Source organism: Trypanosoma brucei, chromosome 11, assembly GCF_000210295.1.
Source record: "Trypanosoma brucei gambiense DAL972 chromosome 11, complete sequence".
In the NCBI taxonomy this organism is placed as follows: Eukaryota; Euglenozoa; class Kinetoplastea; order Trypanosomatida; family Trypanosomatidae; genus Trypanosoma; species Trypanosoma brucei.
This window is the reverse complement of record NC_026744.1, coordinates 1,230,102-1,252,385: the sequence shown is the minus strand read 5'-3', so window position 1 is coordinate 1,252,385 and position 22,284 is coordinate 1,230,102. Positions and strand designations below refer to the sequence as shown.

At 49.7% G+C, this 22,284-nt stretch overlaps 15 protein-coding genes across 15 annotated transcripts; 14 read left to right on the top strand and 1 right to left on the bottom strand.

Annotated features, from left to right (window-relative positions):
• Positions 1-372: 372 nt before the first annotated feature.
• Positions 373-1,050, top strand: TbgDal_XI5000 (hypothetical protein, conserved; the record flags this gene model as incomplete). The annotated part of the gene is made up of 1 exon (XM_011781344.1): positions 373-1,050. The coding sequence occupies one exon, from the start codon at positions 373-375 to the stop codon at positions 1,048-1,050; it is 678 nt and encodes a 225-aa protein (XP_011779646.1).
• Positions 1,051-1,257: 207 nt separating this feature from the next.
• TbgDal_XI4990 (hypothetical protein, conserved) lies at positions 1,258-2,031 on the top strand (the record flags this gene model as incomplete). Its single annotated transcript, XM_011781343.1, has 1 exon — positions 1,258-2,031. The coding sequence occupies one exon, from the start codon at positions 1,258-1,260 to the stop codon at positions 2,029-2,031; it is 774 nt and encodes a 257-aa protein (XP_011779645.1).
• A 620-nt stretch (positions 2,032-2,651) lies between these two features.
• On the bottom strand, positions 2,652-2,984 carry TbgDal_XI4980 (hypothetical protein, unlikely; the record flags this gene model as incomplete). Its single annotated transcript, XM_011781342.1, has 1 exon — positions 2,652-2,984. One exon carries the CDS (start codon positions 2,982-2,984, stop codon positions 2,652-2,654), a length of 333 nt encoding a protein of 110 aa, XP_011779644.1.
• Positions 2,985-3,192: 208 nt separating this feature from the next.
• Positions 3,193-4,893, top strand: TbgDal_XI4970 (hypothetical protein, conserved; the record flags this gene model as incomplete). Its single annotated transcript, XM_011781341.1, has 1 exon — positions 3,193-4,893. The coding sequence occupies one exon, from the start codon at positions 3,193-3,195 to the stop codon at positions 4,891-4,893; it is 1,701 nt and encodes a 566-aa protein (XP_011779643.1).
• A 623-nt stretch (positions 4,894-5,516) lies between these two features.
• TbgDal_XI4960 (hypothetical protein, conserved) lies at positions 5,517-8,294 on the top strand (the record flags this gene model as incomplete). The annotated part of the gene is made up of 1 exon (XM_011781340.1): positions 5,517-8,294. The coding sequence occupies one exon, from the start codon at positions 5,517-5,519 to the stop codon at positions 8,292-8,294; it is 2,778 nt and encodes a 925-aa protein (XP_011779642.1).
• A 735-nt stretch (positions 8,295-9,029) lies between these two features.
• Positions 9,030-9,599, top strand: TbgDal_XI4950 (hypothetical protein, conserved; the record flags this gene model as incomplete). Its single annotated transcript, XM_011781339.1, has 1 exon — positions 9,030-9,599. The coding sequence occupies one exon, from the start codon at positions 9,030-9,032 to the stop codon at positions 9,597-9,599; it is 570 nt and encodes a 189-aa protein (XP_011779641.1).
• Positions 9,600-10,228: 629 nt separating this feature from the next.
• TbgDal_XI4940 (hypothetical protein, conserved) lies at positions 10,229-11,656 on the top strand (the record flags this gene model as incomplete). The annotated part of the gene is made up of 1 exon (XM_011781338.1): positions 10,229-11,656. The coding sequence occupies one exon, from the start codon at positions 10,229-10,231 to the stop codon at positions 11,654-11,656; it is 1,428 nt and encodes a 475-aa protein (XP_011779640.1).
• Positions 11,657-12,002: 346 nt separating this feature from the next.
• On the top strand, positions 12,003-12,350 carry TbgDal_XI4930 (T. brucei spp.-specific protein; the record flags this gene model as incomplete). The annotated part of the gene is made up of 1 exon (XM_011781337.1): positions 12,003-12,350. One exon carries the CDS (start codon positions 12,003-12,005, stop codon positions 12,348-12,350), a length of 348 nt encoding a protein of 115 aa, XP_011779639.1.
• An 85-nt stretch (positions 12,351-12,435) lies between these two features.
• On the top strand, positions 12,436-13,017 carry TbgDal_XI4920 (60S ribosomal protein L18, putative; the record flags this gene model as incomplete). The annotated part of the gene is made up of 1 exon (XM_011781336.1): positions 12,436-13,017. The coding sequence occupies one exon, from the start codon at positions 12,436-12,438 to the stop codon at positions 13,015-13,017; it is 582 nt and encodes a 193-aa protein (XP_011779638.1).
• Positions 13,018-13,436: 419 nt separating this feature from the next.
• Positions 13,437-13,871, top strand: TbgDal_XI4910 (40S ribosomal protein S12, putative; the record flags this gene model as incomplete). The annotated part of the gene is made up of 1 exon (XM_011781335.1): positions 13,437-13,871. The coding sequence occupies one exon, from the start codon at positions 13,437-13,439 to the stop codon at positions 13,869-13,871; it is 435 nt and encodes a 144-aa protein (XP_011779637.1).
• Positions 13,872-14,106: 235 nt separating this feature from the next.
• TbgDal_XI4900 (hypothetical protein, unlikely) lies at positions 14,107-14,487 on the top strand (the record flags this gene model as incomplete). The annotated part of the gene is made up of 1 exon (XM_011781334.1): positions 14,107-14,487. One exon carries the CDS (start codon positions 14,107-14,109, stop codon positions 14,485-14,487), a length of 381 nt encoding a protein of 126 aa, XP_011779636.1.
• Positions 14,488-15,500: 1,013 nt separating this feature from the next.
• TbgDal_XI4890 (hypothetical protein, conserved) lies at positions 15,501-19,799 on the top strand (the record flags this gene model as incomplete). Its single annotated transcript, XM_011781333.1, has 1 exon — positions 15,501-19,799. The coding sequence occupies one exon, from the start codon at positions 15,501-15,503 to the stop codon at positions 19,797-19,799; it is 4,299 nt and encodes a 1,432-aa protein (XP_011779635.1).
• An 831-nt stretch (positions 19,800-20,630) lies between these two features.
• On the top strand, positions 20,631-20,933 carry TbgDal_XI4880 (hypothetical protein, unlikely; the record flags this gene model as incomplete). The annotated part of the gene is made up of 1 exon (XM_011781332.1): positions 20,631-20,933. The coding sequence occupies one exon, from the start codon at positions 20,631-20,633 to the stop codon at positions 20,931-20,933; it is 303 nt and encodes a 100-aa protein (XP_011779634.1).
• Positions 20,934-20,942: 9 nt separating this feature from the next.
• TbgDal_XI4870 (hypothetical protein, unlikely) lies at positions 20,943-21,266 on the top strand (the record flags this gene model as incomplete). Its single annotated transcript, XM_011781331.1, has 1 exon — positions 20,943-21,266. The coding sequence occupies one exon, from the start codon at positions 20,943-20,945 to the stop codon at positions 21,264-21,266; it is 324 nt and encodes a 107-aa protein (XP_011779633.1).
• A 174-nt stretch (positions 21,267-21,440) lies between these two features.
• TbgDal_XI4860 (hypothetical protein, conserved) lies at positions 21,441-22,274 on the top strand (the record flags this gene model as incomplete). Its single annotated transcript, XM_011781330.1, has 1 exon — positions 21,441-22,274. The coding sequence occupies one exon, from the start codon at positions 21,441-21,443 to the stop codon at positions 22,272-22,274; it is 834 nt and encodes a 277-aa protein (XP_011779632.1).
• Positions 22,275-22,284: the final 10 nt, after the last annotated feature.

Genomic DNA, 22,284 nt, shown 5'->3' with positions numbered 1-22,284 from the left:
CAGTGCTACCGGAGCTGGTGCTATATGCAGTGATATCAGCGACGACTTGGGTTCCAGGTGGGAATTACGCGCGTACGTGTGTGGCTAAGTCTTTACAGGTATATGGACGTGCATGCGCCCGGTGCTATCGTCGTTACTTCGGGCACTTATCTTTGTTCTGCGTGTTGCAGTTGTTGTTGGCGACCATTTGCGTAAGAGGGAGAGGTTCAACGCTTTTCTCTGCTTGTATCCCACCGCTTTTGAGGAAAAAATAGTTGACAGGATATCACTTAACTGTGTGCACACACTCGTTCAAAGGAGAGCGTGTTTACATGTCTTCGATTCTGTTCTATTCTTTTTTCTTTGTTTGCAAAGCTGGCGTCAGTGCTTTACATGAATGTTCCCGTAAAGCTTAGCGGCCGATGTTACTGGGGAAAGCCAAGTGGGTTTGCAGGCTCACTTGTATATATGCCCTTGACGGGAAGTGAGGACAGCACAAACCACTGCGGTACCCCGCTAACTTTTCTCGGCAATAGTTACTATGAACGGCGCTTTGGAAGGAAGTTACCTGCATCGTGTGTTGTCTCACTTCCGCCTCTCTACCCTGGTGATGTTGTTGTAAAGAGTACTTCCGCCACGCCAGCCTCTTTTCGTTCGCGTCGTCTTGTTGATGTGACTGGAATACAGACAAGTTTTTTTGACGCCTCGGAGCGGAATCGCAGCGCTCACCGCAGAGTTGATGACGTGATTCAGTCCATGCATCTGTACGATGGCCACGAGGTGCCGGAATTGCACCGTGGAAGCGCTGCCGTGGGGAAGGTGATGGTGTTCTGTGCGTACCCAACGGGTACTACAGCCCGGTCTCCTTTAACTCCCTCTTCATTAGTTATACTTGAAAACGCAGCAGCGTCGCTTCTAAATCGGCGCTCCTCACTGTACCACAGTGATTCAGATGGAGTTCAGCTCGTGCGTGTCATAGCGGAGAACTGTCGTGCGGCTGCAGCCCAAGGACTCTATCTTCGACCTGTTGTACACGACGGTTGTGTGCTTGCAGTGCGTTTGCACCGTTAAAATGGGGGAGCGTGCGCACATCCCCGTATGGTGGGCGTGCCACTGCAGATCGCGTTGATTTTTCATTGCGTGCTGTCACGTGTTTGGCCTTCGATACTCACCTCTTACTGTGTTTCTTTTGTGCTCTGTAATTATCGAGCCCTTTTGCACAGTCTTTTCCATCTCTTTGATGATGCATCCTTCAGACGAAAGTATTGAATATTCATCATGCCGAGCGGAGCAAAGGCTAACAAATTTATGAACCGCCACGCTGTGGAGGCCCGTGAGCGTGAACAAGAGCGCAGCGCCCAAATTAAAGCAAAAAAGCGACAGGAAGAGGAGGATGCGCTGTGGGCTGAAAGTGATGCCAAAGCACTGAAGAAGCAGGCAAAACAACGTGAGGCTGAGGAGAAGGCTCAGCGCCAAGCGGAGCAGCGTGCGCTCAAAAAAGAGTTACTTCTACAGGAGGAACAGGAACTCAGTGCAAAAGTGCCACAGAAGGTTTCACGGCGCCAGATGCAAAAGGACCTGTCGAAGATGCTCGCAGATTACGATAGGAAAAAGCAGGTGGAACCAAGGGAGAACCAAAGTCAACTTGCGGCTGGAGGCGCCGGCGACCCTTCAGCGGGAAATTTGAAGAAACCAGGAGACTGGAGCAAAGGTGGTGCTGTCGCTGAGGGTCCCTTGAATGAAGCTCTCTCGGCTCTGCAACTCCGGAATCCGGGGGAACAGGTGGTGCCCGAGGACCGTCATATTGGCAAGCGCGCTCGCGTCCTTTACCGGCTATTCTGTGAGGAACAACTTCCCAGATTACGAGAGGAGCGACCTGGTTTGAGACGTTCGCAGTACAACGATTTACTGTGGGAGATGTGGCAGAAGGATTCATCGAACCCGTTTGTGCAACGGAACGAGAGGCGTTCCGCTGACCGACTTGAGCAGGAGCGGCGCTGGATTGAGGGTGATGACGATGAGGAGGGCGAAGAAGAGGATAGTGGTCAGTAAACGCAACACTGTTAAGGTAAACCGAGCTGGTTGCTCCTTTTTTTTTGGGGGGGGGGTTGATATCCATTAGTGTAATGTAGTGGGATCCTGACGACCCGTGACACATCATTGTAGTGCCATAGGGTTCCGTAATGTGCTCACGAGGAAGAAGGGTAAGTGTCACCACCCCCGTCGGGATACTGAAATGGTGTTTGCAATGGTCCCAGGGCAACATGGTTAAAAGATTAACGCATTGCGATACCTCCTATGGTAAATAAGGTTCTCTGACAGCCTTGGAACCCACTGGCACAGGCTCCGACGAAAGGCGCTTATTGTTTCCATACCTTCATCGTAAGAATTACGGAAAACGAATTAGGTAGTAACACAGCCACCGGTGCAGATCCCGTTCATGGCAGAAGGTGACGGCCTCCACACTGGAAGTGGGGCAGCGGCATTTAAGGAAAAACCCGTGGAGGGGGAGGCGGGGAAGAAGTAATGTGTAAGGCGGGTGTGGCGTGAGTGCGAGCAGCTGAAAAGAGGGGGTAACAAGTGTTACATACTTTTTTTAAAAATCAACTTTAGCCTTCTCGTTCTTTTAATTCTTGTTCTCATGTCCTAGGGGAGCCCTTCCCTCGATACGACTACGTTTTTTTTTTTTTACATCCACTTTTGGGAATATGGATCAGTTCACTTATTTTGCTGCCGCAAAAGAATACTTGAAAAAGGAGCATGACCACTTCTCCTTTTTCCCTTCCCCTTTGCATGTGTTCCCTAGTGGTTCCCTGCATCCGTTGTCTTGCATTGTTTTTCCGCCCTTTCTTCCTCTTGCGTCCATTTTCCCGACTTCTCCTTTTGCTTGATGGTGCCACGCTTTCGCGCGTCAATTCTTTCTTTATTATTTGCACCTGAATTACGAGGTGTGTGGTAGTGTGCGTAGGAATTCTACAAAAGCAGTTTGTGGTGGTTGCACCCATTGTGTTGGTGCGAGAAAGATTCTACCTTTTTTCAGTTAGGTCTCTCCCTTTTGGATCTGTAAAGGAGGGCGCGGAAGCGGTGCTTCAAAGGGGAGAAAACACGTATTTGAGTCACGAAAAAGCGGAAGCAGAACAGTAGCAGGGGAGCTTCACGGGTTAAGAAGGAAATAGGAGTGGTAGAAAGCTTGTGAATTCTGTTAACAAGACAATGCAGTCTAGAGTATCCCCGGGTTCGGGGCGGCGGAATCGACTCTCCACGCCGGAGGCTCCGCAGCGCACCAATGCAGTTCCAAGCGGCGATACTGTTATCTCCACTTTTGCCAACGTTGATCTGCGCGTTGCTAAGGCGGCAATGAATGATTACGCCCGCAGCTGTGAGGTTATGGCCCGAGAGAATGAGCAGCTACGGTTGGAATTGCAGAGGCAGGAAGAGGAGTCTATCAAGGTGGTGGAGCACCTCAAGGAAAAGTTGGAAGAGGCACGGAATACTGTGATGGAGCAACAGAATGAAATAAACCGACTCCAACACGAGGGTAATGAAGCTACGGAGGCTGTTCGGAGGCAATATACTCAGATGTTGGGTGAGCGCGACGAACAGGTTGCTCAGTATGCAGCACTAACGCAGCGATTACAGACTGAGATGCGGGCCTGTGCACGGAGCATACACCTTCGCGAAGAGAGCCGCTTGGAGGTACAGCGGCTGCGTGACCAAATAGAAGAAATGACCGCTCGGCACGAAAGCGAACTTTCAGCTCTCCGGTTTCAGACAGTCGACCGAAAAATGCGACTACTTGCACTTGAGGAGACGATGCGTGAGTCCCATCAGGCGCGTGTGGAACATGAATCTTCGCTGCTGTTGGAGAAGAAATCTCATGAACTTTTGAAGAACTACAGGGAACTGCAGGAGGAGCGCACCCGTCTCGTCAAGGATATTGACGAGTTGATGCAGTTGACAACGATGAAAGCTGCAGAGTTTGTGGACGAGCGGAGAAAAGGGGACTTGCATCAGCACGCATGTGAGGAGGCTCTTCGGCGCATTGCTAATAGCAACAAACGTTCATGTGAAATGCAAATGAAGACACAGCGGTTGGAACAGCACGTGAAGGAGCTTTTGCAGGAGAAGAAATCGCTTCGTGAAGAGCTTTCCCGCCAGTATGAGGGGAAAATTCAGGCGCTGGAAAAGGCACTTGCGGAGACACAGAGCTCGCTGCGATGCCACCGAACCGAGCTGCAGCGGATGAGGTATGCTGCGTCAAAAATTGTAGAACAGAGGTCTGACTTGGAAAAATTTTTCTATGTTGCGTTAAATGATGTGCGCAAGATGCGTACAAAGTCTTCGAAAAATAGGGGGAACACGCCACATTCAACAAGTCACACGTCGCCAAGTATGTCGCTGCATTCTAACTCGACGCTGAAACAGTGCGCTAGTTTTAGCTCTAAACTTCCGCAACTGTCCCCACCTCAAAAGGCACAGCAAGCGGAGCCAAACCTAAGTTCACGGAACTCAGCGGTTTTGTCTGCATCCACAGGAGAGACTAGATTGCAGCCACATAGTCCGTGCGTTCCTGCACCCCCACCTCCTGTTCAGGAGGTTTGCGCATCCGCTACTTCAGCCGCTGGTAAGCAGGCCCGACAGGAAAGACCTGCGCCTCTGCGGCGTGCCCATAGTAATGGTACCAAGCCAACGCAGGACGCACCCGTTAGAGGTACTGTAGAGAACGTGGATAGCAGATTACACATAAACCTCGGCGAAGACGGTAAGGGGGTGTATCTGAACGACCTGTCGTGGGATGATAAGGAAAAGATAATAAAAGCGTTGCTCTTCTTTATCAATCAGACATGTTATCAGCCTTTGTCTAAGACCGGTGGTGAAAACGTCGATGAACCGGAGCCAGTCACAGCTAACTGACGCTTCTATGTCCCAGGAGACACCCACGTGAGTGAGTTTATAAAGTATTGTCGCTGCGTGGTCGAACCTTTGCATGCTATGAACGCCTTACTGCCGTTATATTTAGATGATGTTCCCTCACTCTGTTCACGCTTACGGTAGTGTGCTGAAGTGTTTGATGTGACATTTTTTCCCCCACTGCTTTGTACACTGCCTTTCAAGACACTCACTATTTTATTCCCCTTATTCTGTTTTTTGTTGTTTTCTGCGTCATGCTTTATTTTTGCTGCCGACTTATGTTCAAACAATCACTCATGGCATTTTAATCATCTGATCTTCTTCCAGTATCTTGCTGAAGGGCATCCCACACTGTCTGTGTGTGTGGATTTACATTGAATGACTTGAATGAAAGGAAATGTGTTGCATACGTACAAACAATATGAAATGGTGAATATGTGAGTATGTAGATATCGGTGTCCTCACCTCCATTAGTGGGCGTGTAATGGACAGTCTCGGGGGAGGACGGACGAGGAGGTTCGTTCTTTTTCACGGTATGAGGGCTTGCGACGTTACATTGGGGGCGTCACGGTGTACTTTTGTTGTGCTATGCTTTCCTAGAAGTTTTACTTCCGCAACACGGTTGCATGTTCACCTCCAGGTGTCTTCTATTTTTAAAGAATATCTCCTCCTCTCTTTTATTTCTTCACATAGCTGTTTGTCTAGAAGTCCGCGGTTTGGTGGGACTGACGATGAACTTTGACGATCTCTTCGCGGATGACCTGAAATCGCTTGAAGCCGTGATGGCACAGATGCCGAAACCGTTAGCAAAGCAACCGAACCCTTCAGTCACCACACCTGTGCCAACGCTGGAGACATCCGCTGCTGCAGCAAGCGCTTCTTTTGTTGGAGAGGAGAATCGAGTTGGCAGAAGAGCTGGACGGCGGCAACAAGGGTCGGAGGTGGCGTCCCAATCCACAGCTGGTGCAAAAGCGGTGACGAAGGAATCCCTTCCATGGGAATTAGACGACGACCTGCCACAAACGTCAGCAACTAAAAGGGAAGAAGATTCTTTGTCATTTCTCGCCCCAACAGCTGGAAGGTGGCAGGCATCCCCAATGTCGACAACAGGAGCGGCGACGCGTGCTGAAGGGGGTGCGTCTCTACTAAGTGGCGTTGGAAACAATGATACATTGGATATCGACGATGATGACCCTTTGGCTTTTTTGGAGGGTCCTGTACCGTCTAGGCGGAAACCAACTACATCAACCTCCTCCGAGGCTCGAAAAGCACCAAAGTGGGGGGAGGAAGAGGAAGTTGTGGAGGTAAACAAAGAAGAAGCAAGACGGCGAGCTGAACAGCGGGATCTTCTGGCGTCGTTGGACGCGGTTGAAATCGAGCTCCGTGAGGTTCAGAGTAAAATAAACCTGCTTCAAATAAAGTCAGACACTGAACTAATAGAGCTGGAAACTGCGATTATCCAGAAGGAAATGCAGCTTGAATCAGGTGAGGTTTCTTTGGTTGCTGAACGGCAAACGTTGGAGGAACAGAACCGGAAACGCATTGAATCTCTTGAGGAGAATACCATACGTTTACTGAGACAGCAATCTGACGAGATAAGTGTTGCAACAAGTGAAGTGTATCAAGGTCAGTTGAAATCGTTTGCAACCAGTATAGAAAACACTCAAGAAAGAATAAAGCGTATGCAGCAGCAGCGAGAGCTGTTGCTACAAAACCATAGATTCGATGAGGAGGGAATTTTAGTTGCCCTTACTGATGAAGAGGACAGAATGTCTGCTAGTAGCTACGCTAATGACAGCGAAAGTGAGGCGGGTGGTGGTACCAACATTGAGGTGAAAATATCTGCCGCCCTCCGTCTGTTTCAGCAGTGGAATAAGGAGAGACTCGCGTCAATTGCAGGTAGTGTTGTTGATTACTTGCATAAAGAAACCAATGAAGTGGCTCGTGAGGTACGGCATAATCACACGCTGTCATATTTGCAGGACGCGACCGCGAGAAAGGAACTGCTGAATACCTTTTTCCGAGAGATGGCGTCGACATACCTCGATTTTTTCAACAACCGCGCCCAGCAGAGGTCCAAAAGAACCACAGAGGTACGCGATGGACTTCGGCAGGCGACTGAAAAACTTCGTGAACTTGCCAAACAGCGAATGGAATCTCGCATGAACGACATTTCAACAAAAGCCAATGAGGCTGCACGGAGATTTCAAAAATTAACGCTAGAAGCTATTGAATGTGCCGATCGCAAGGCTGCGGCAGTGAGGGCCAGCGACGACAGCGTTGCGCGGAGTCAATATGTGGAGCAACAGAGCCGTTGTGGGATGGAGCTGGGTTGTCTTGAGAAACTTCATAGCGCGGAGCTGGACACGTTGAGAGACCAGCTGGGCCGGCTGCGTGACTCCGAGAGCAAAACTTCAAGAAAAAAGGAAGAAATAAAAAATATATGCACATCCAGGGCCGATTTTGTCGTTGCATCCGTCAGGAAGTTGGAGAGTTCCATACGAGAACAACTTGAAGGTCAAAAATTATGGAACAAAACCCTTCGTTCTCAGGCGGAGGGTGTGATGTCCTTACTAATGGATGATACGCTTGATCTGCGCATGGGTATACAAGAGAAGGAGGCTGTTGTTTTGTCGCTTCTTGACGATACGCAGAGACGACAAAACGAGTTGAGCGGCACGCGGTTACGTTGTGGCGAGCTCCGCGAGCAAATCAGTGAGAAGCTACAAGAAGCTGTTCAGTGCGCGCGGCAGCACCACGTTTTACAGGAATCACGCGTAGCCAGCGTGGAGCTTACACGTACAGCGTGGGAACATGAACAAAGGGAACTGCTTCAGTGGGGTTTCGAGGAGCTTTCAGTTCAAGAATTGATCGGTGACTTTGCCGCTACCGGTATAGGTTCTGATCACGCGGGGGTTGGGCAGACCCAGCTTCCTGTCGCCTCAACTAACGTCTGTGTCCTACGAAACATTGCTAACAAGGGTCACACCCTCGCTACTCGCCTTGCGGCATTGCGCAGCCAACGGGACAATGTCTATAATGCTGTGGAGAAGGAGCGTGTGCGTGTCACAACGGCGCGGCGGGGAGTGGATGGGCGTTGGGTGAAGTTATTTGAGGAGTTGCTATCACTTATGTCAGAGCAGGAGAAGACGATGTCTCAGCAGCTGGATGCGGTGCTGTGCATAGCAAAATTGGAAGGGGCAAAATCAATCTTGCGTCACGATTTCGAGCTCTTGCAGCGGCGTCGTGGCGAGGTGCAGGAGCTAATGAAGCACCTTAAGCGGGAATTGGGTACTGTAGTGGAACGCAGATCGGAATTCGCCTTACTGCAGAAGGATCTCGAACAAAAGCAGACCATACTTCTGCAGGGGAGCCGCCTCACTGCGCAAGCCTTTGACCCGTAGATGTTACACGAAAGTGGGACGTTACGGCTACGGTTAGCACTGCCGTTAGTCCCAGTGGGAAGGACTCACCGTTCCGTACAAGTGAGGAGTTTGGATTTATTAGGGGCGGTTTTGTGCTTTTTTCTAAAATAAATGGTGTGGACCACTGTACGGTACCACAATGTGGATAACGAAGACCTTTGCATTCAACTGGTGGTTATTTCTTTGTACAAGTATGTACCGGGGTTTGGTTGTGTGGCACCTCGGTAGCGTATGTTGTTAGGTGAATCTCGCGTGGGGTTCAGCCATAACTCATGTTTCGTTTGGTTTGCGCTAGTGTGCTGTGTTGCCTACGGAAAATTCACGATCGAGTTGCGGTGCCGTGGTGCCGCTGCGCTCCGTGTAGCAACCCACATTCCAAAGCGAATGAGAAAAAAGAAGCGCATCCATGTATGGGGGTGACTGATTGAGGAGGGTTCAACCGCAAACAAATCTGTCGAGTTATTTAGTGGTATTGGTGAGGAAGCACAACATGCTGTTACGGACGTGTATGAATTCATACGCTCTTTTTGTGATCAGTGGAAGTGAAATGTATTCTGTGTAATATTTTAAAAATGAAGCACATGGCTGTCTTGCTTGCTTCCGCGTTGCCCTTTAACTCGGTTAACCGTCACTCGTTCCCATCCATCACCTACCTAATACCCACCCCGCTCTCTACCCACTATATTGATACGAAAAGTTTATCGCAGTGACGCCATGGAGCAACCCTCCCAGATGAGCGTCAGCGCTCCGCCTGCGCCTTCCATTAAACGACCTGCAGCACCGAAGCTGACGTATGAGGAGGTGCGGCGAGCGGCACGGTTGTCCGTTCTTGAGGATTTCACCAGTCAACGGGATCATCGCCAACGTGTCGCCAGAGCAAGCGCTTTGGGAACTGATGTACATGTGATTCCTGCTGCTGCGGGGGGCCCGCTTTCGAAAGAGGGGTCCACGCGGCTACTAAAGGAGCACACAAGCGCCTCGTGGAGTGTTTACTTGTATCAGTGGAGTATTTTTGGTCTAACCGGTGTTTCCTCCATATCTACTGCAATGGGATTCTACCTCACCATTTACCACAATCGCATGTTCCTTCCGGTGGGACCGATGATGGCTGTTGTGACATGGCGGCTTTGGAGCTCTTTGGAGTCAGCGTGGGAGGAGCAGCGGTTCATTGATAATGCCGCGAGCATACGCGAATCGCGTAAAGGCAATCCAATGAATTTAGTCGTTAAACGTGTAGTTGTAAACGATGAGGAAGCCGAGGAACCTGCGGAGGGCATGGTTTAGGTTCGTCGTGCAGATAGGAGGGATCGTTATATTCCCCAAACCAGCAGGATTTTTATTGGCTTTTCAACATTTTGAATCAGAGTCTACGTGCTGTCCGTTGTTATGAAGGTGTATGTGCATGAGGTGCGCCCGCCAGAATTTAGTGTGTACTTCCTGCGTGGTCTCTTTTACTTTGTTTTTACTTGTTTTTTTCCTTTACCTCTTGCGACCTGATCAACAGCGTCAAAATAAATACATTCTGTTCTGGGCTCCGGGGATGGACACCGTACCGTTGGTGCTTCTTTTTGTTGATGGGGTGCCTTTGCTACGGTATCAAGAGCGAAAGAAGGGGATTGGGAGGGCGGGATTCTGCGGTTTATTCCACCTTTGCTACTTTATGTAGTCCCTTTCATCATCACATATTTTTTCCTTTTATGAAATGTGATCTGCTGGCGTTTCCAGCGGTTCTGCTCTTCTCTTTACTTATTGTGGCACGCGTACCTTTTCTCTTCGGCGTACTTCTCATCTGTTGTGGTCTTTTCGCTGCACTTGGCGTTTATGTCCCCACCGTGCAGAACTGCCAGGTTCCCTCTGCTCAAGTAGTGTAGGTGACTGGCGAGGTTGTGTGAGGAAAAGGACCAAGCAAAAGGATGGAGAAAATTGTTCGCACTGTATACAAGCAGTTGTACAAAAAGGCGTCGCAGGTGGAAAAGGATGTAGCGATGCGCACTGCACTCACATGTTCTCCACGTCGTGTATATGATCACCGCTGTGGAAAGTGGGTGCCTATGGATGTAGCGAAACTCTCTGGGTGGCATGAAACTCGTGTGTTTGTCGATGCACTCGTACGGCGGTTGAATGGTGGGAGGGAGTTCTTCATTCCTCTCGCCAATAACGGTGGTGGTGATGCGAACAACACTGGAATGGAGGCAAAGTCACCATCGATGGTGGACATTCTGCGACAAAGCTTTGAGAGCACACCGTTCACCTCAACGCAGATTGGCAATGCCTTTGCCGCGTTGAGGGAGTTGGCCAACGTGACTGATACGGCTGTGAAATACTCCAATTCTGTTGCACCACCCCCAGAGGAAGTGAAGTCCGTTCCCACGCCGAAGCTCACTGTGGTTAGTGCCGTTGAGGGAATGCATCACCTTTCGCTTACTAGAGGACTGTCCGAGGTTTTGGAGGGTGTCCCTTACGAAGATATGGGCGTGAGCCGGACTTCAGAGGAGGACGTACATACAGAGGGAAAGGCAGAAACGAAGGATACTTCCAGTGAGGAAGGTGTGATAAGCGAGGAGGAAAGTGACGATAGGAGCAGCAACAAGAAGGCTACCTTTGACACTCCAAAGAAAGCGCAGTTGCTGTTGGCACACCCACAGCTCTACGACTTTTTTCGTTATACCGTCATGATCGTCGTGCGTGTCACACCGAATGAATCGGCTGCGTTGGTGTTGAATAAGCCACTGGAGAACGATAAGGGTGCTTTGATGCCCGTCAGTATGACCATGAGGCTGAGCAGCGCCCATCCGCTTTTCGCCAAACATCTATGCAATCATACTGTGATGATTGGTGGGCCTGTGAGTCGTGGCTCCTTCGACTCTACTATGTTGTTACTTCACCGAATTCCTGATGTTGACGATGCCATTCCGTTATCCCACTCTTTATGGATCGATGGGAGTTATGACACTCTTCAACAAAAAATTGAGGATGGCACCGCAGACCCAAAAGATATTGTTGTGATCTGCGGTTTTAGTGGTTGGGGAGTTCAACAGTTGGAGGGGGAGCTGCAGTCTGGCACATGGGTGGCTGCAAGCGGGAGCACCGACGACCCGGCATTGGATAATTTTGTATTCACCATTGCACGCCTTGCGGGAACGCATGGTCCTTCACCAGTAGCCTCAGATCCGTCACCCACAGGGGAAGGTAATGAAGCACCGTCTGCTACGTCTATGGAAGAGAGGAATCGCTGGCGTCGTGCGTCACTGTGGGCGTGGGCATACAGTGCGTTGGGTCAGCCATTTGCCTCTATGGCCGGTAACCAAAAGCCTTTCATGCATGCACCACCAGATGCTTAGCGTCCTCGAAGGGAGGAAGTTTAGCGGAAAGCCATATGCGGTGCTAACTAATTACGTGGGGATAAGGGAAGTGAAGAAGGAATGAAGGGGAGGCCCGAGGTATAGTGGGAGCGGGGGAAACCGCTTATGTATGCTCCTCCTAGAAGAAGAGATGAATGAGGTTGCCCACTAACATGAAGAGGGAGAAGTTGGGAAGGTCAGTTATGTGTAACAGCATATATTTAGTTGACGGACGCGAGTTCTGCTCGGAGCATGGGATGGGTGTGGGGGGCCGGATTTTATTGACAAAATCATCACACATGTGCACATTTCCCCCGGTTGATGGGGAGGGGTAAAGAAAGTGAGGATGACTGGTTTATTGATATTGTGGGATACTGGCTACGTAACAGCGTTAACTTTTTCTCTTTTCACACATTCACACTTTGTTGTTCATGGTGAGAGATGGGGTTGGACAACGGCCACGGCAGATGATATGGAGATGTGGGATGGTGTGGTTGTTGGATTTGAAGGTTCTGCAAGCGACAGGGAAGCTGTAAGTGAGGGGCGGGGAGATGTTACCTGCCTCGCTATCTCTACATGCGTGTGCACGTTTCTGTGCTTGATTTTTTTCTACTTTCTGGTTATTTGCATTACACTCTTGCTGATTATCCAACATTCTCTTTTACCTCCTCGTCTTAAACTGTTGTTTTATTAAACAACGTGTACAATGATGGTAGTGCCTGTGTGCGTGTTCGGAACTTCCCCACCCTAATTGTCACTTTGGGTAAGCAGACCAGACAATGGGCGTAGACCTCACCGGAGTGCAGAAGAAGAAGCGGGTGGTGCGCCACCACACCTACTCGACGAACCCGTACATAAAGCTCCTCATCAAGCTGTACAAGTTCCTTGGGAAGCGTACCAATTCCCCATTCAATAAACTTATCCACAAGCGTCTGCTGAAGAGCCGTAACAACCGTGCGCCCATTTCACTCAGCCGCATTGCTGTCTGCATGAGGCGCCGCACCGTGTGGCTTAAGAAGGGGAAGAAGTCACCAATTGCCGTCATTGTTGGTGACGTGCTCGATGATGTTCGCATGACCCGCATTCCAGCCCTCCGTATCTGCGCCCTCCGCTTCTCGAAGAGCGCCCGCGAGCGCATTACTGGTGCTGGTGGCGAGTGCTTAACCTTCGATCAACTTGCGATGATGGCACCGACGGGGAAAAACACGATGTTGCTCCGTGGCCGTAAGTCTGGACGCGAATCAGTGAAACACTTTGGTGCTGCAGGTGTTCCTGGAAGCCACGCGAAACCGCATGTGTCGTCACGTGGAAAGGAAAGGCAGCGCTCGAGCAAGCGGCGTCACGCCTTCCGTCACAAGTAGTTCTGACCACTGGAATCAAATGCTGTGGCAGCAACACGTGGTTGGAAGTGTGGAGCCCCTGGAGGGAGTTCGTTGTCATTTGTACACGCACGGTGTCGCATATTCTTTTGATGTTTTGTTATTTCAAGCACTATTTCTCCAACCGTTACTAGTGAAGAATGAGCAGAGGGGGAAACGCATTTTTTTTTTTCCCCGGCCAGCCCCACAGACGGTCTGGGAGCTGCCGCATTTACTTGTGGTGAGCCCGGCGACGATCAGTCCTGTTGTTCTAAGCTCCATGCCTTCGTTTCACGTTGCCCTTACCACTCGTCTTTCGTTTCTTCCTCTTTTTTAACTTTTTTTTATGCTTCCATTACATCTTCGTATGTGCGTGTGTGGGACTAGCGTCCTTTCCCACAACGGTAAACATCTAAGAAATAATGGCAGAGGAGACATCGTTGGTTGCAGATAAGGTTCCAGAGCCAGCGGTGATTGATGCCGTCGCAGATGCAATGCCGGACAGCCTCGAAGACGCTCTCCGGATTGTGTTGATGAAAGCTCGTGAGACGAATGGCCTCATTTGCGGCCTTTCAGAGGTCACACGGGCCTTGGACCGCCGCACGGCTCACCTTTGTGTACTTGCTGATGATTGCGAGGATGAGGAGTACAAAAAGCTTGTTACTGCTCTCGCCAAACAAAACAACATTGACCTCGTAAGCATGGACGAGCGCGAGAAACTCGCTCAATGGGCAGGACTCACCAGAATGGCCGCCGACGGTTCGGTACGGAAGACGTTGAAGTGTTCCTGCCTTGCTGTAAGGGATTTTGGCGAGCGCACAAAGGCTCTTGACTACCTTCTGTCGCAACTGCAGTAATGTAGTGAACTGTCGCGGCAGCCACATCAGCACTGGAGTTTGTAGGAGTTTGTGGCACATGAGTGAAGGAGAGAGTACCTCGGGAGTACGAGGGCGGGAGCTTCATGTTTGTGTTTGCATTGTTGAGGTGGTGTAGCATGTTGGAGGAAACGTTTTCCTATGTCCTCCATTACAGCTCGTTCCATTTGGACGTGCCCCTCTTCTGAGCTTATTGATATTTTTCGTTGTTTAAACAATGAAATTGATACTCCCTTTTTCCTTGTTGAACCCTCGATTCCTCTGTGATTTTGCTCTTCTTACTTGTCTGCCGACCTTTCTCTTTGAGGACGTCGATCTGTGGGAGGGAGACCACTTCTCTCTTAAAATGGTTTACTTTATTATTTTATTCAGTGATATAAACGAAAAAGAAAACTACAACAACAAAAAACCAAAAGCTATCAGGAGTGACAAGGGTCTACGATGCATTACTTCAGTAAAGTCCTTGTGGTTTCCGGCCTCTGTGGAAACCCTTGCCTTTGTTTCCACTGTCACATTCTTTCGTTTTTTGAGCGTTACTCACTTGCTCTCTCTGTCAACGACTCTCTATTCTCCTGTTCATTTTCTCCCCTTCCCCTAAAGCACCATATACGCTCCCCCCTTTCTTCATCTCAAGGTATGTTACTTTATTGCCTCCGAATTAGTCTAAGCAGCCGCCACCAGGAGAGGCCCGCTGAGGAGGGGTGATCGTGCTGAAGACAAATCTTTCTTTTTATTTTTTTGTCAAAGGAGTTGGGTAGTTCGGCATAGGAGGAAACAAACCGGCGGTAACCGTAGCATCAAAAGGAAAGGTCCAGTGGGTAATGTCGTGAGGAGGATAATTTTCATTTGGTGTGTGTGTGTGTATGTGTGTGTATGTGTGTGTATGTGTATGTGGAAAAGCGGGAATAACAGTAGCTGTAGAAATACCAACATTAATTGTAATGGTCCCAACGATGGCCATTACGAGGCGTGTACAGTGTGTTTCATCGAGAGGGGGAGGCGGAGGGAAATTGTAAAGCCGAGATATTTTTTTTTGTTATCTCAATTCTTTCATGTTGTGTCCTATTTTTTTTTTCCTGATATTATGGCCATCACTGTTTATTTTTATTGTTTATTTCTTTTTTTTTTTTGGTAACTGTTGGTCTCACTTAGATAACTGGTAGAAAACAAGTATAGAGGGAAAGGGGGGCAGGAGAAAGGAAATTAACGGCGTGGAATTGCATTACAGACTACGAAGTTACAATTCAATAGGAGAGGCGTCACACAACGGAGGGAAAATTGATCAAAGCCGTGCGCGCGGTTCCTCCCTTCGACGCCTCACGCGGTCGCTTCCTCCAAAGCGGAGGGTCCACGCAACCACGGAATTGGCAGAGGAGATCCCAGATATTGTGAACTTTTGCCTTCCATTGAGGGCTGTTTCGTGATTTGTGCTCTTGAAAGTGAGGGTACTGGGGTGTAGCAAAATTGCTCTCTCTCTTCAGAGAAGCTAAGAGTATACATAAATATATACGTATCTGTATACATATTGACTGATTGATTTATTTCTAGCGGATTGTGCGTGGTGCGACGTAGGGATTTTATTGTGGTTGAGGTAAGCGTTTTGACGCAGTTATGGCAGCACCCTTCATTCCTGAGCTTTCGCTCGGCTCTGTCGAAACAGGTGGCGGTTGGGGCGTTGGTGAACAATTTGCACGTCTTCCCCCAGCTGCAGTGCAGGCCGAGTCGCGTGTTCAACTATACACTGTGGCGGCTGTGCCGGAGGGCGACCGGACCCGCGACCTGGAGGATAGTTTGACCGAGAAATTTTCGAATAGCGATGGCGAACTAACTAACAACCGCAGCGACACCGCTAGTGTCACAAGGCCTAGTTTGAATAGCGTGAAATCAACGGAGTGCCCGGCGGTTTCAACTGTTGTGGTGCCGACAACACACTACGCGACCGTGTCGGCAGATGATGATGACACCTTCGTGGACCATGGAAGTTCCACTCACGTCGGTTCCCAGTCACCTGAGACAGCAACTGAAACCAGTAATGGCAAGAGTGTGATTAGGAAAGTTGCCCAACAGCAAGTGCCGGATCACCTTAAGCTTATGCGCCCCGTTTCGCGCATGTCTCTCACTCAGGCAGTGCGGGCGCTGGTTGTCGCACCTGATAATGCGTCATTTTTTGCCGCGGTTGACGATGACCCTGTCACCCTACTAGACTTTAAGGGAGTGCAGCTGGAGGTTAACCGCGAATTAGATGTAACCCATGTGCATGCGATGGCGGTTGTACGTGTTCCAGCGGCGAAGTTAGTGACATTTAAGACGTCTTCACCAAAGCACCGCTCCAACCGTAGTCACTCGGTTGTTTCTGCCGCCGTTAAACCCCAACCTGATCACGGTGTGGAGGGTGAGGAGTCGTATGTCCTGTGGTGTGGTGTCAGTCGTGGTAGTATAGTTATCGTCGATCTTTCAGACTATAGCGTTGCTGGTGTGTTGCGCAATGCACACGCACAGACGATTACCGGAGTTTGGTTTCTTAGTTATGGGAAGGTGTTAACGGCAGGTAAAGATAAAGCGCTGAAGGTGTGGGATCCGCAGGCGCGACGTTGCAGCAAGAGTCGGAACATTGCCACCATCATTTCTAGTGTTGTGTACGTTAGCACCCGCAAACAGATATGGGCGATTAGTAATGACAATTATATTCGGGTTTTTGATTCCAACGGTAACAATGTGCGGGTGCACACCCAGTCAAATGACAAGGCGGAAAATATGGTTAATATGAAGGGGGAGATGCGTTTCATTCAGTTTTATGAACCTAGTGATCTCATATATGTTGCAATGCACCGTACACTCGTTATTGTGGATCCAGGCACCTGTGCCGTCACAGGTGCTGTTGGGGTGAGCTTGAGCAGCATGTCCTTCTTAGACAACAAGGCACTTGTGACGGGATATGGAGGACTATTGCAATGCAACAAGGAGTCCATCGCTCTTATAGACTTAAGTGATCCTCTAGCTCCATCGGTGCTCTTCCGCGGTATGGGACTGGATGGGAGCGTCACTTCTGTTGGAGCACAATTGCTAACTGCCGTCCCGTTTATCGTCATTGCGGAGAAGGAAGGACGGTCAGACAGATATCTTTCCGTGTTCAACTACGAGGACACAAAAACACTATGCAGAGGTGGACAATTAACCTCTGTTCCGCAACAGCGAAAAGTCACCGTAGATGCACCGAACACTCGTCGCACACAAATGGTTGCACATCAAATTCCAGCTTCTACGCTCCCCCCTGCGGCGGCAACTTCTCCGAGTGCTGCTACGGGAGCCGGACCCCAAGGGGCTTCATCTGTTCACCACCCTGTTGTTTTTGCCACTGAGAAACGAGGCGCGTTAGTGCGTGAGGAAAGTACTGTGAGCAACGTCTGCCCACAGCGTCCATCTGCTGTTGTGCCGACACGCGTAGAGTCATCTGGTTTCTACTACGGCAGTTTTAATAACAATAATCCGCACGTGTCTAACGCAGGCAGAGGTTACAATGAGCACAACGCAACTAACAAACATGGTGACAGGAATATTCCTGTGCAGGCTGGCACGTCACCAGAGATGATGGCAATGCTCACGAACTTCGCGAAGCAACTCGAGGACTTCAAGACTCTTTCCGCCACTTCCCGATCATCGCGTCTTCTTCTCGATGACATGTCTAAACTCCATAGTTTGGTGTCGCGGCTAGCCATCGGTGACCAACTTGGCCCTGCGATCGATGGTGCCGCATTAAATGCCATCGAGCAGGAGTACCAAAGTCATGAGGGTCGCGTAATCGCCGCCGCTGTGGAACGGCTGAGGTTAAGCAGTGTGGGAGTTGCTGCGGAGAGGGGGGAGAGTTCTTCGTATCCTCGTCGTCCCGGTGTCAGCCGTAGTGCCACTAATGCCGTTAGTGGCCGTGCAAGCCCATCACCGCGCCTTGATGTTGATAAACTTCGCGATTCTGTTAGGGGTTTCAGCAACAGTTACTCGAGGGCGGAAGATCCTGTAAGCATGAGTGGTTGTGAGTTACCACCCGAGTCACTGTTGCGTTGGGTGGCACAACTGACACGTTCCGGGCAAGGGGAAAGGGAATCTCATAGACGACAATTGGAGAGTCTACAACGGCACAATGCACGTATTGTCGAGCGGAATACTGCGTTTATTAATGGTATTGCGCGCATAGAGCAGGCGCTTCGCACGCAAGCACAGAGGTTGCTTGAAGAAGCAGATGCGACGTTGGTGCAGCCACCCGAGGCAAACTGGGATGCGTCCAATTCAATTTACGGCGACCGTCACGTTCAACTTCTCAATCAGGCGCTTCAACAGGTGGAGCAGATCTCTGTTTCAAGCTCCCCCAAGGAAATTAATGAGGCAATAGGAGGACTGATCACTCTCAATTCCCGCCTTCTATCAGCACAGCAGCACCTATATTGTGACGTTGCAAGGAAGGCATCGCGTCATGGCAGTGTGAATGCATTAACTAGTGAGCGGGAAAGCCAAGGACCGGCCCAATATGCTAGTGGTGGCAACCATCGCACTCGGAACAGCGTAGATAATATGTTTGCCGCATCTCACACACACTCACCTCGGCCCAGTCAGGTCTCCGTCGTGGCCATGCGGCCGCAGCGTATTATGACAATGATTGGCGACGAGGTCGCCTTCGTGGAAACATTTGTTAAGGACGTCGGAAAGTTTTGGTGCTGTCTTGGAGAGACGCAGAAAGTCATATACTTGCCATATGAGGGGGGTCAGAAACCGGATCTTTTTCAAGACTTCATGCAGTACGCCGTCCTGTGGCATCTTCGCAGGTCTCAGGTAATGGTTGATGTGTGTCGGAGGGAGTCCATCATGGTGGTTGCGGAGGCGTTGTTTTCTGACTTCAATGACTGCCAAAGTGATGGCGAAAAGAGCATAAGCGAGAGTGGAAATGCTGCCGCTCATGTTTTGAGAGGCGACAGGCCATGGATAGCATCTGAGTCTACAAATTGTGGGGGGTCACGAAATGGGAGCGTCGGTGGGCAGTTTTCTGTGGCTGAAGGGGCACCAAGATGTAGCACTGCGTGGATGGTCAGCGTGAGTTTGGAGCTGGAGTCAGTGGCATCCCGCATGAGGGAGTCGTTTCGAGATGCGCAATGGACTCTGCCACCGACCGTGCCAAAAGAAACGGTGGGTGGTTTCTTCCTTATCCCAAGTGAAAAACTTCATGTTCATTCGGGAAGGCTCCGTGGGTTGCTGTATTGGAGCCGGTTAACGATGCACCTGCTCTTCGAGTGTCTTGAGTGCTTGAGTGGTTTAGTTTTCCACAGTGATGAGCAACCCCGGTCCTTTCACAAGGATAACTTCAAAGCCATGGAACAACAAGTTGATGACTGGCGTTCGTTCTTGCAAGATTTACACAACGAGCTTACTCAGTTGCGCTCTGTCGTGCTTTTATCACAGCGGGAGAACGGTTCGGCCCAGTTGTCTGCATCAGCGACCGATGGATCAGATGAACAAGGGGGTTTATCCCGCTCAGAAGAGCAATCTCAATCCACTGATGGTGTCGTCCCGACGGGTGTGGAGCGCTGCATGCAGTGGCTTATACTTTTAGGTCTATACATTCAACGCGCGGGGAAGGGCGACGTTGTGCCGCCGCTGTTCATTTCTCAAGACAGTGGTAACACAATGAAAGCGGCGGATTTCGGGCTCATGGCAGTCCTGGATGAAGTTGCGGAAGATGTTGAGGCTGTGCGAGCGAAGACGGCTGCACTCTTACGTTACTGCCAAAAGGTGCAGAGTCGCTTTGCTCGGATAATAGAGGAAGCAGTTGTTAATGAGGAGGTGGGCCAGGTGTTTATTCCGCTTTGGCGTGGTGGCCCCATTGCCGAGCGGTACTGCAAGGGGTTTTGCCATGATATGGAATGAACTTTGTGCATAATCAGGAGGGTGTGATTTGGTACCGATAAGGAATTTTGCGTGCGTGCGCGTTTTTGAGTTCGTCTACGCGGAGAAACGTGACCCTTTTCTCTTTGAAATACTGAAATGAAGTAAGTGTGTAACATGACATAAGGTTAAAGAAGTGGAAAGGTGAATCGGTAACGAGCGAAAGGAGAAGTAAAGTTTTTTTGTTGGGAAGGAGGAAGCAGAGACGAAAAAAAGCGCGTCGCTTTTTCATTGGTATTTTTTTTTCCAAATGTGCACGCACAGGTATATTGCAAAAAGTTGACCCCACTTCTGAGCGTTTCCTCGTGGGAGTGTTCGTAGGGAATTTTGATTGGACAAGGGAGCGGATGTGGGGTGGGGGGACGTATTATTGTTGTTTGGTTTTCCGTTCTCTTTACCTTTACCTTGTTGCACTGTTCCTTATGCTACATCCGAAAATAGTTTGGTGCGTGGATCTAAGTTGTCGGATGGGAAGTGGGCACAGTGGAATGCGACGCGTATGCGTGTGTATGTGCACGGAGCTTTTGCTAAGCGGTTGGTTCAACTCCAACGGAAGGGGGTGGCTTCGGTTAACATTTTGGACACGGACGAAACACTGAAGGATATGACGCGCACAACTTCTAACAATGTGTTGCGGTTGAGCCGTTGAGTGCAGTTGCGTGAGTTGAAGCTCATTCTTCACCACAGTGCTCAATTACCTGCATATATACGTATATATATACATACGTATTTCTTCTATTTTCGTACTCCTTATTTCGTTTTGCTTTCTCGATGGTTACTTTTCTCTCTGCTTGTTTTTTTTCTTCTGCGTCGATGTTTTCTCTGATTTTGTACCTCGGACATTTCACACCGATTTCAACTTCCCCACGCCGTTTCCGGAGAGAAGGATACGTGTGTCTTGTTGGCTGCATTGATATAGCCGTCGTTCTATTTATTGTTTTGTTTTTGTCTTTCTCTTTTCCCCTGGTGGTCCAGCTTCGTTTTGCCCCGTCGTTGAGTCGTGTATATATGTGCGTGTATGAAGGGTTTGTAAAGCATAGAAGCAGCGATAAATGTATCTGTAGGGGGCCGAGAAATCAAAGTGCGTTTAGTTGTGGTAACATATATACAAAATAGTTGCGCGAAATGGAGAAGGTTACGTGTGATGCACCGAAAATAATGAGATCTTCGGAATACTTGGGTGTTCTTGTTGTGATCTCCTTCATCATTTTTGCTACATCTTTTTCTTTTTTTTGCTCTTCCGTCGTTGCTTCTTTCCCCAACCGTCACGCTGCTACTTGGTGCCGTGCGGTTGGTCGCTTGTGGTGTAGTTGTGCTCGCTTGCTGCTTGCTTACCCTCGGCTCCTTACCTTATTTATTTCTTCTTACTCTTCACTCTGTGCTTTCAATTCCCGCTTTTTTTGTGTGTGTGGCGTGACGCATTCAAAAAAGATGACGCGCTGTGCGTAACAGATTTTTTCGTGCTGTGGTTTCTTTTACGTCTGCGCGCACATAAACACACGTAAATAAATAAATATATTCATATATAAACCTAACCACCCAGTCAGTAGCCTCTTCAGAGGATAATAACGGATAAGTACCAAATTAAGCGGAAATACCCCTAAAACAACGGGGTGTGTCGGTATGTTCGGTTTAGATCGTTTATCCATCTTATTTTACCAGATAGACCCTCGAGACTATCCCGAGTACATGGAATGTGCGCGCAGCACGGAACAACCGGGCACTATTCTCATGGAGTCTCGGGCCATGCAGGGCGTACGGCGCGTGGTTCCTATTGGGTATTTGCTTTCTGTTTTGTACTTCTACGGCTACCGCCGCCCGCGGCTCTCCTTTGCCGACCGCGAGCTCTCTAAACTGCATCACTACTTTTACCCCAGTGCCGGGTACAGTACGCCCATAGGAATTCTCGGAGGGATTGCTTACGCCTGCTACTATGATGGTTTCTGCGGCTGCTCCGAGGAGCGCGCTGCCCGCGCGGTTCTTTGGGAACGGTCGAAAGCTATGGTAGCATGGAGACAACATCAACGGATGCAGAGGGAGAAGGAGAATGCTGAAGGGCAGCAGCACCATTGGCTATGGTCGAGGCTAACGTTTTCATGGAGTGGTTGTGGGCACTCTTCTGGTGATGGTAAGGCTCAAACTTTGTCGTACGAAGATTTCTTAGACCCTTATGGTGTTGTAAGTGTTGGAAAGCAGGCGGTGGAGGTACACGACCCCAGTTTTTATCAAATCTATAGCAAGGAGCAGGTGGATACGTTGGTTAGCGCAGCCATGCGTCTCCGGAAGTCCCCTGAAGAGGAGCGGTGGCTCCGAACTTCTGGTCGCTTTGGTGGCTACGGCATCATAGGGATGCTGCTGACGTGGAACAGTGGGGGTATGTTCTTTCGCCTCTTCATGGGCCTCGGCTTTGGTGTTGTTTGCGCCGGTGCCATTTCGGGGGCGAAGTTGGATTCTTGAGGGGCATAAA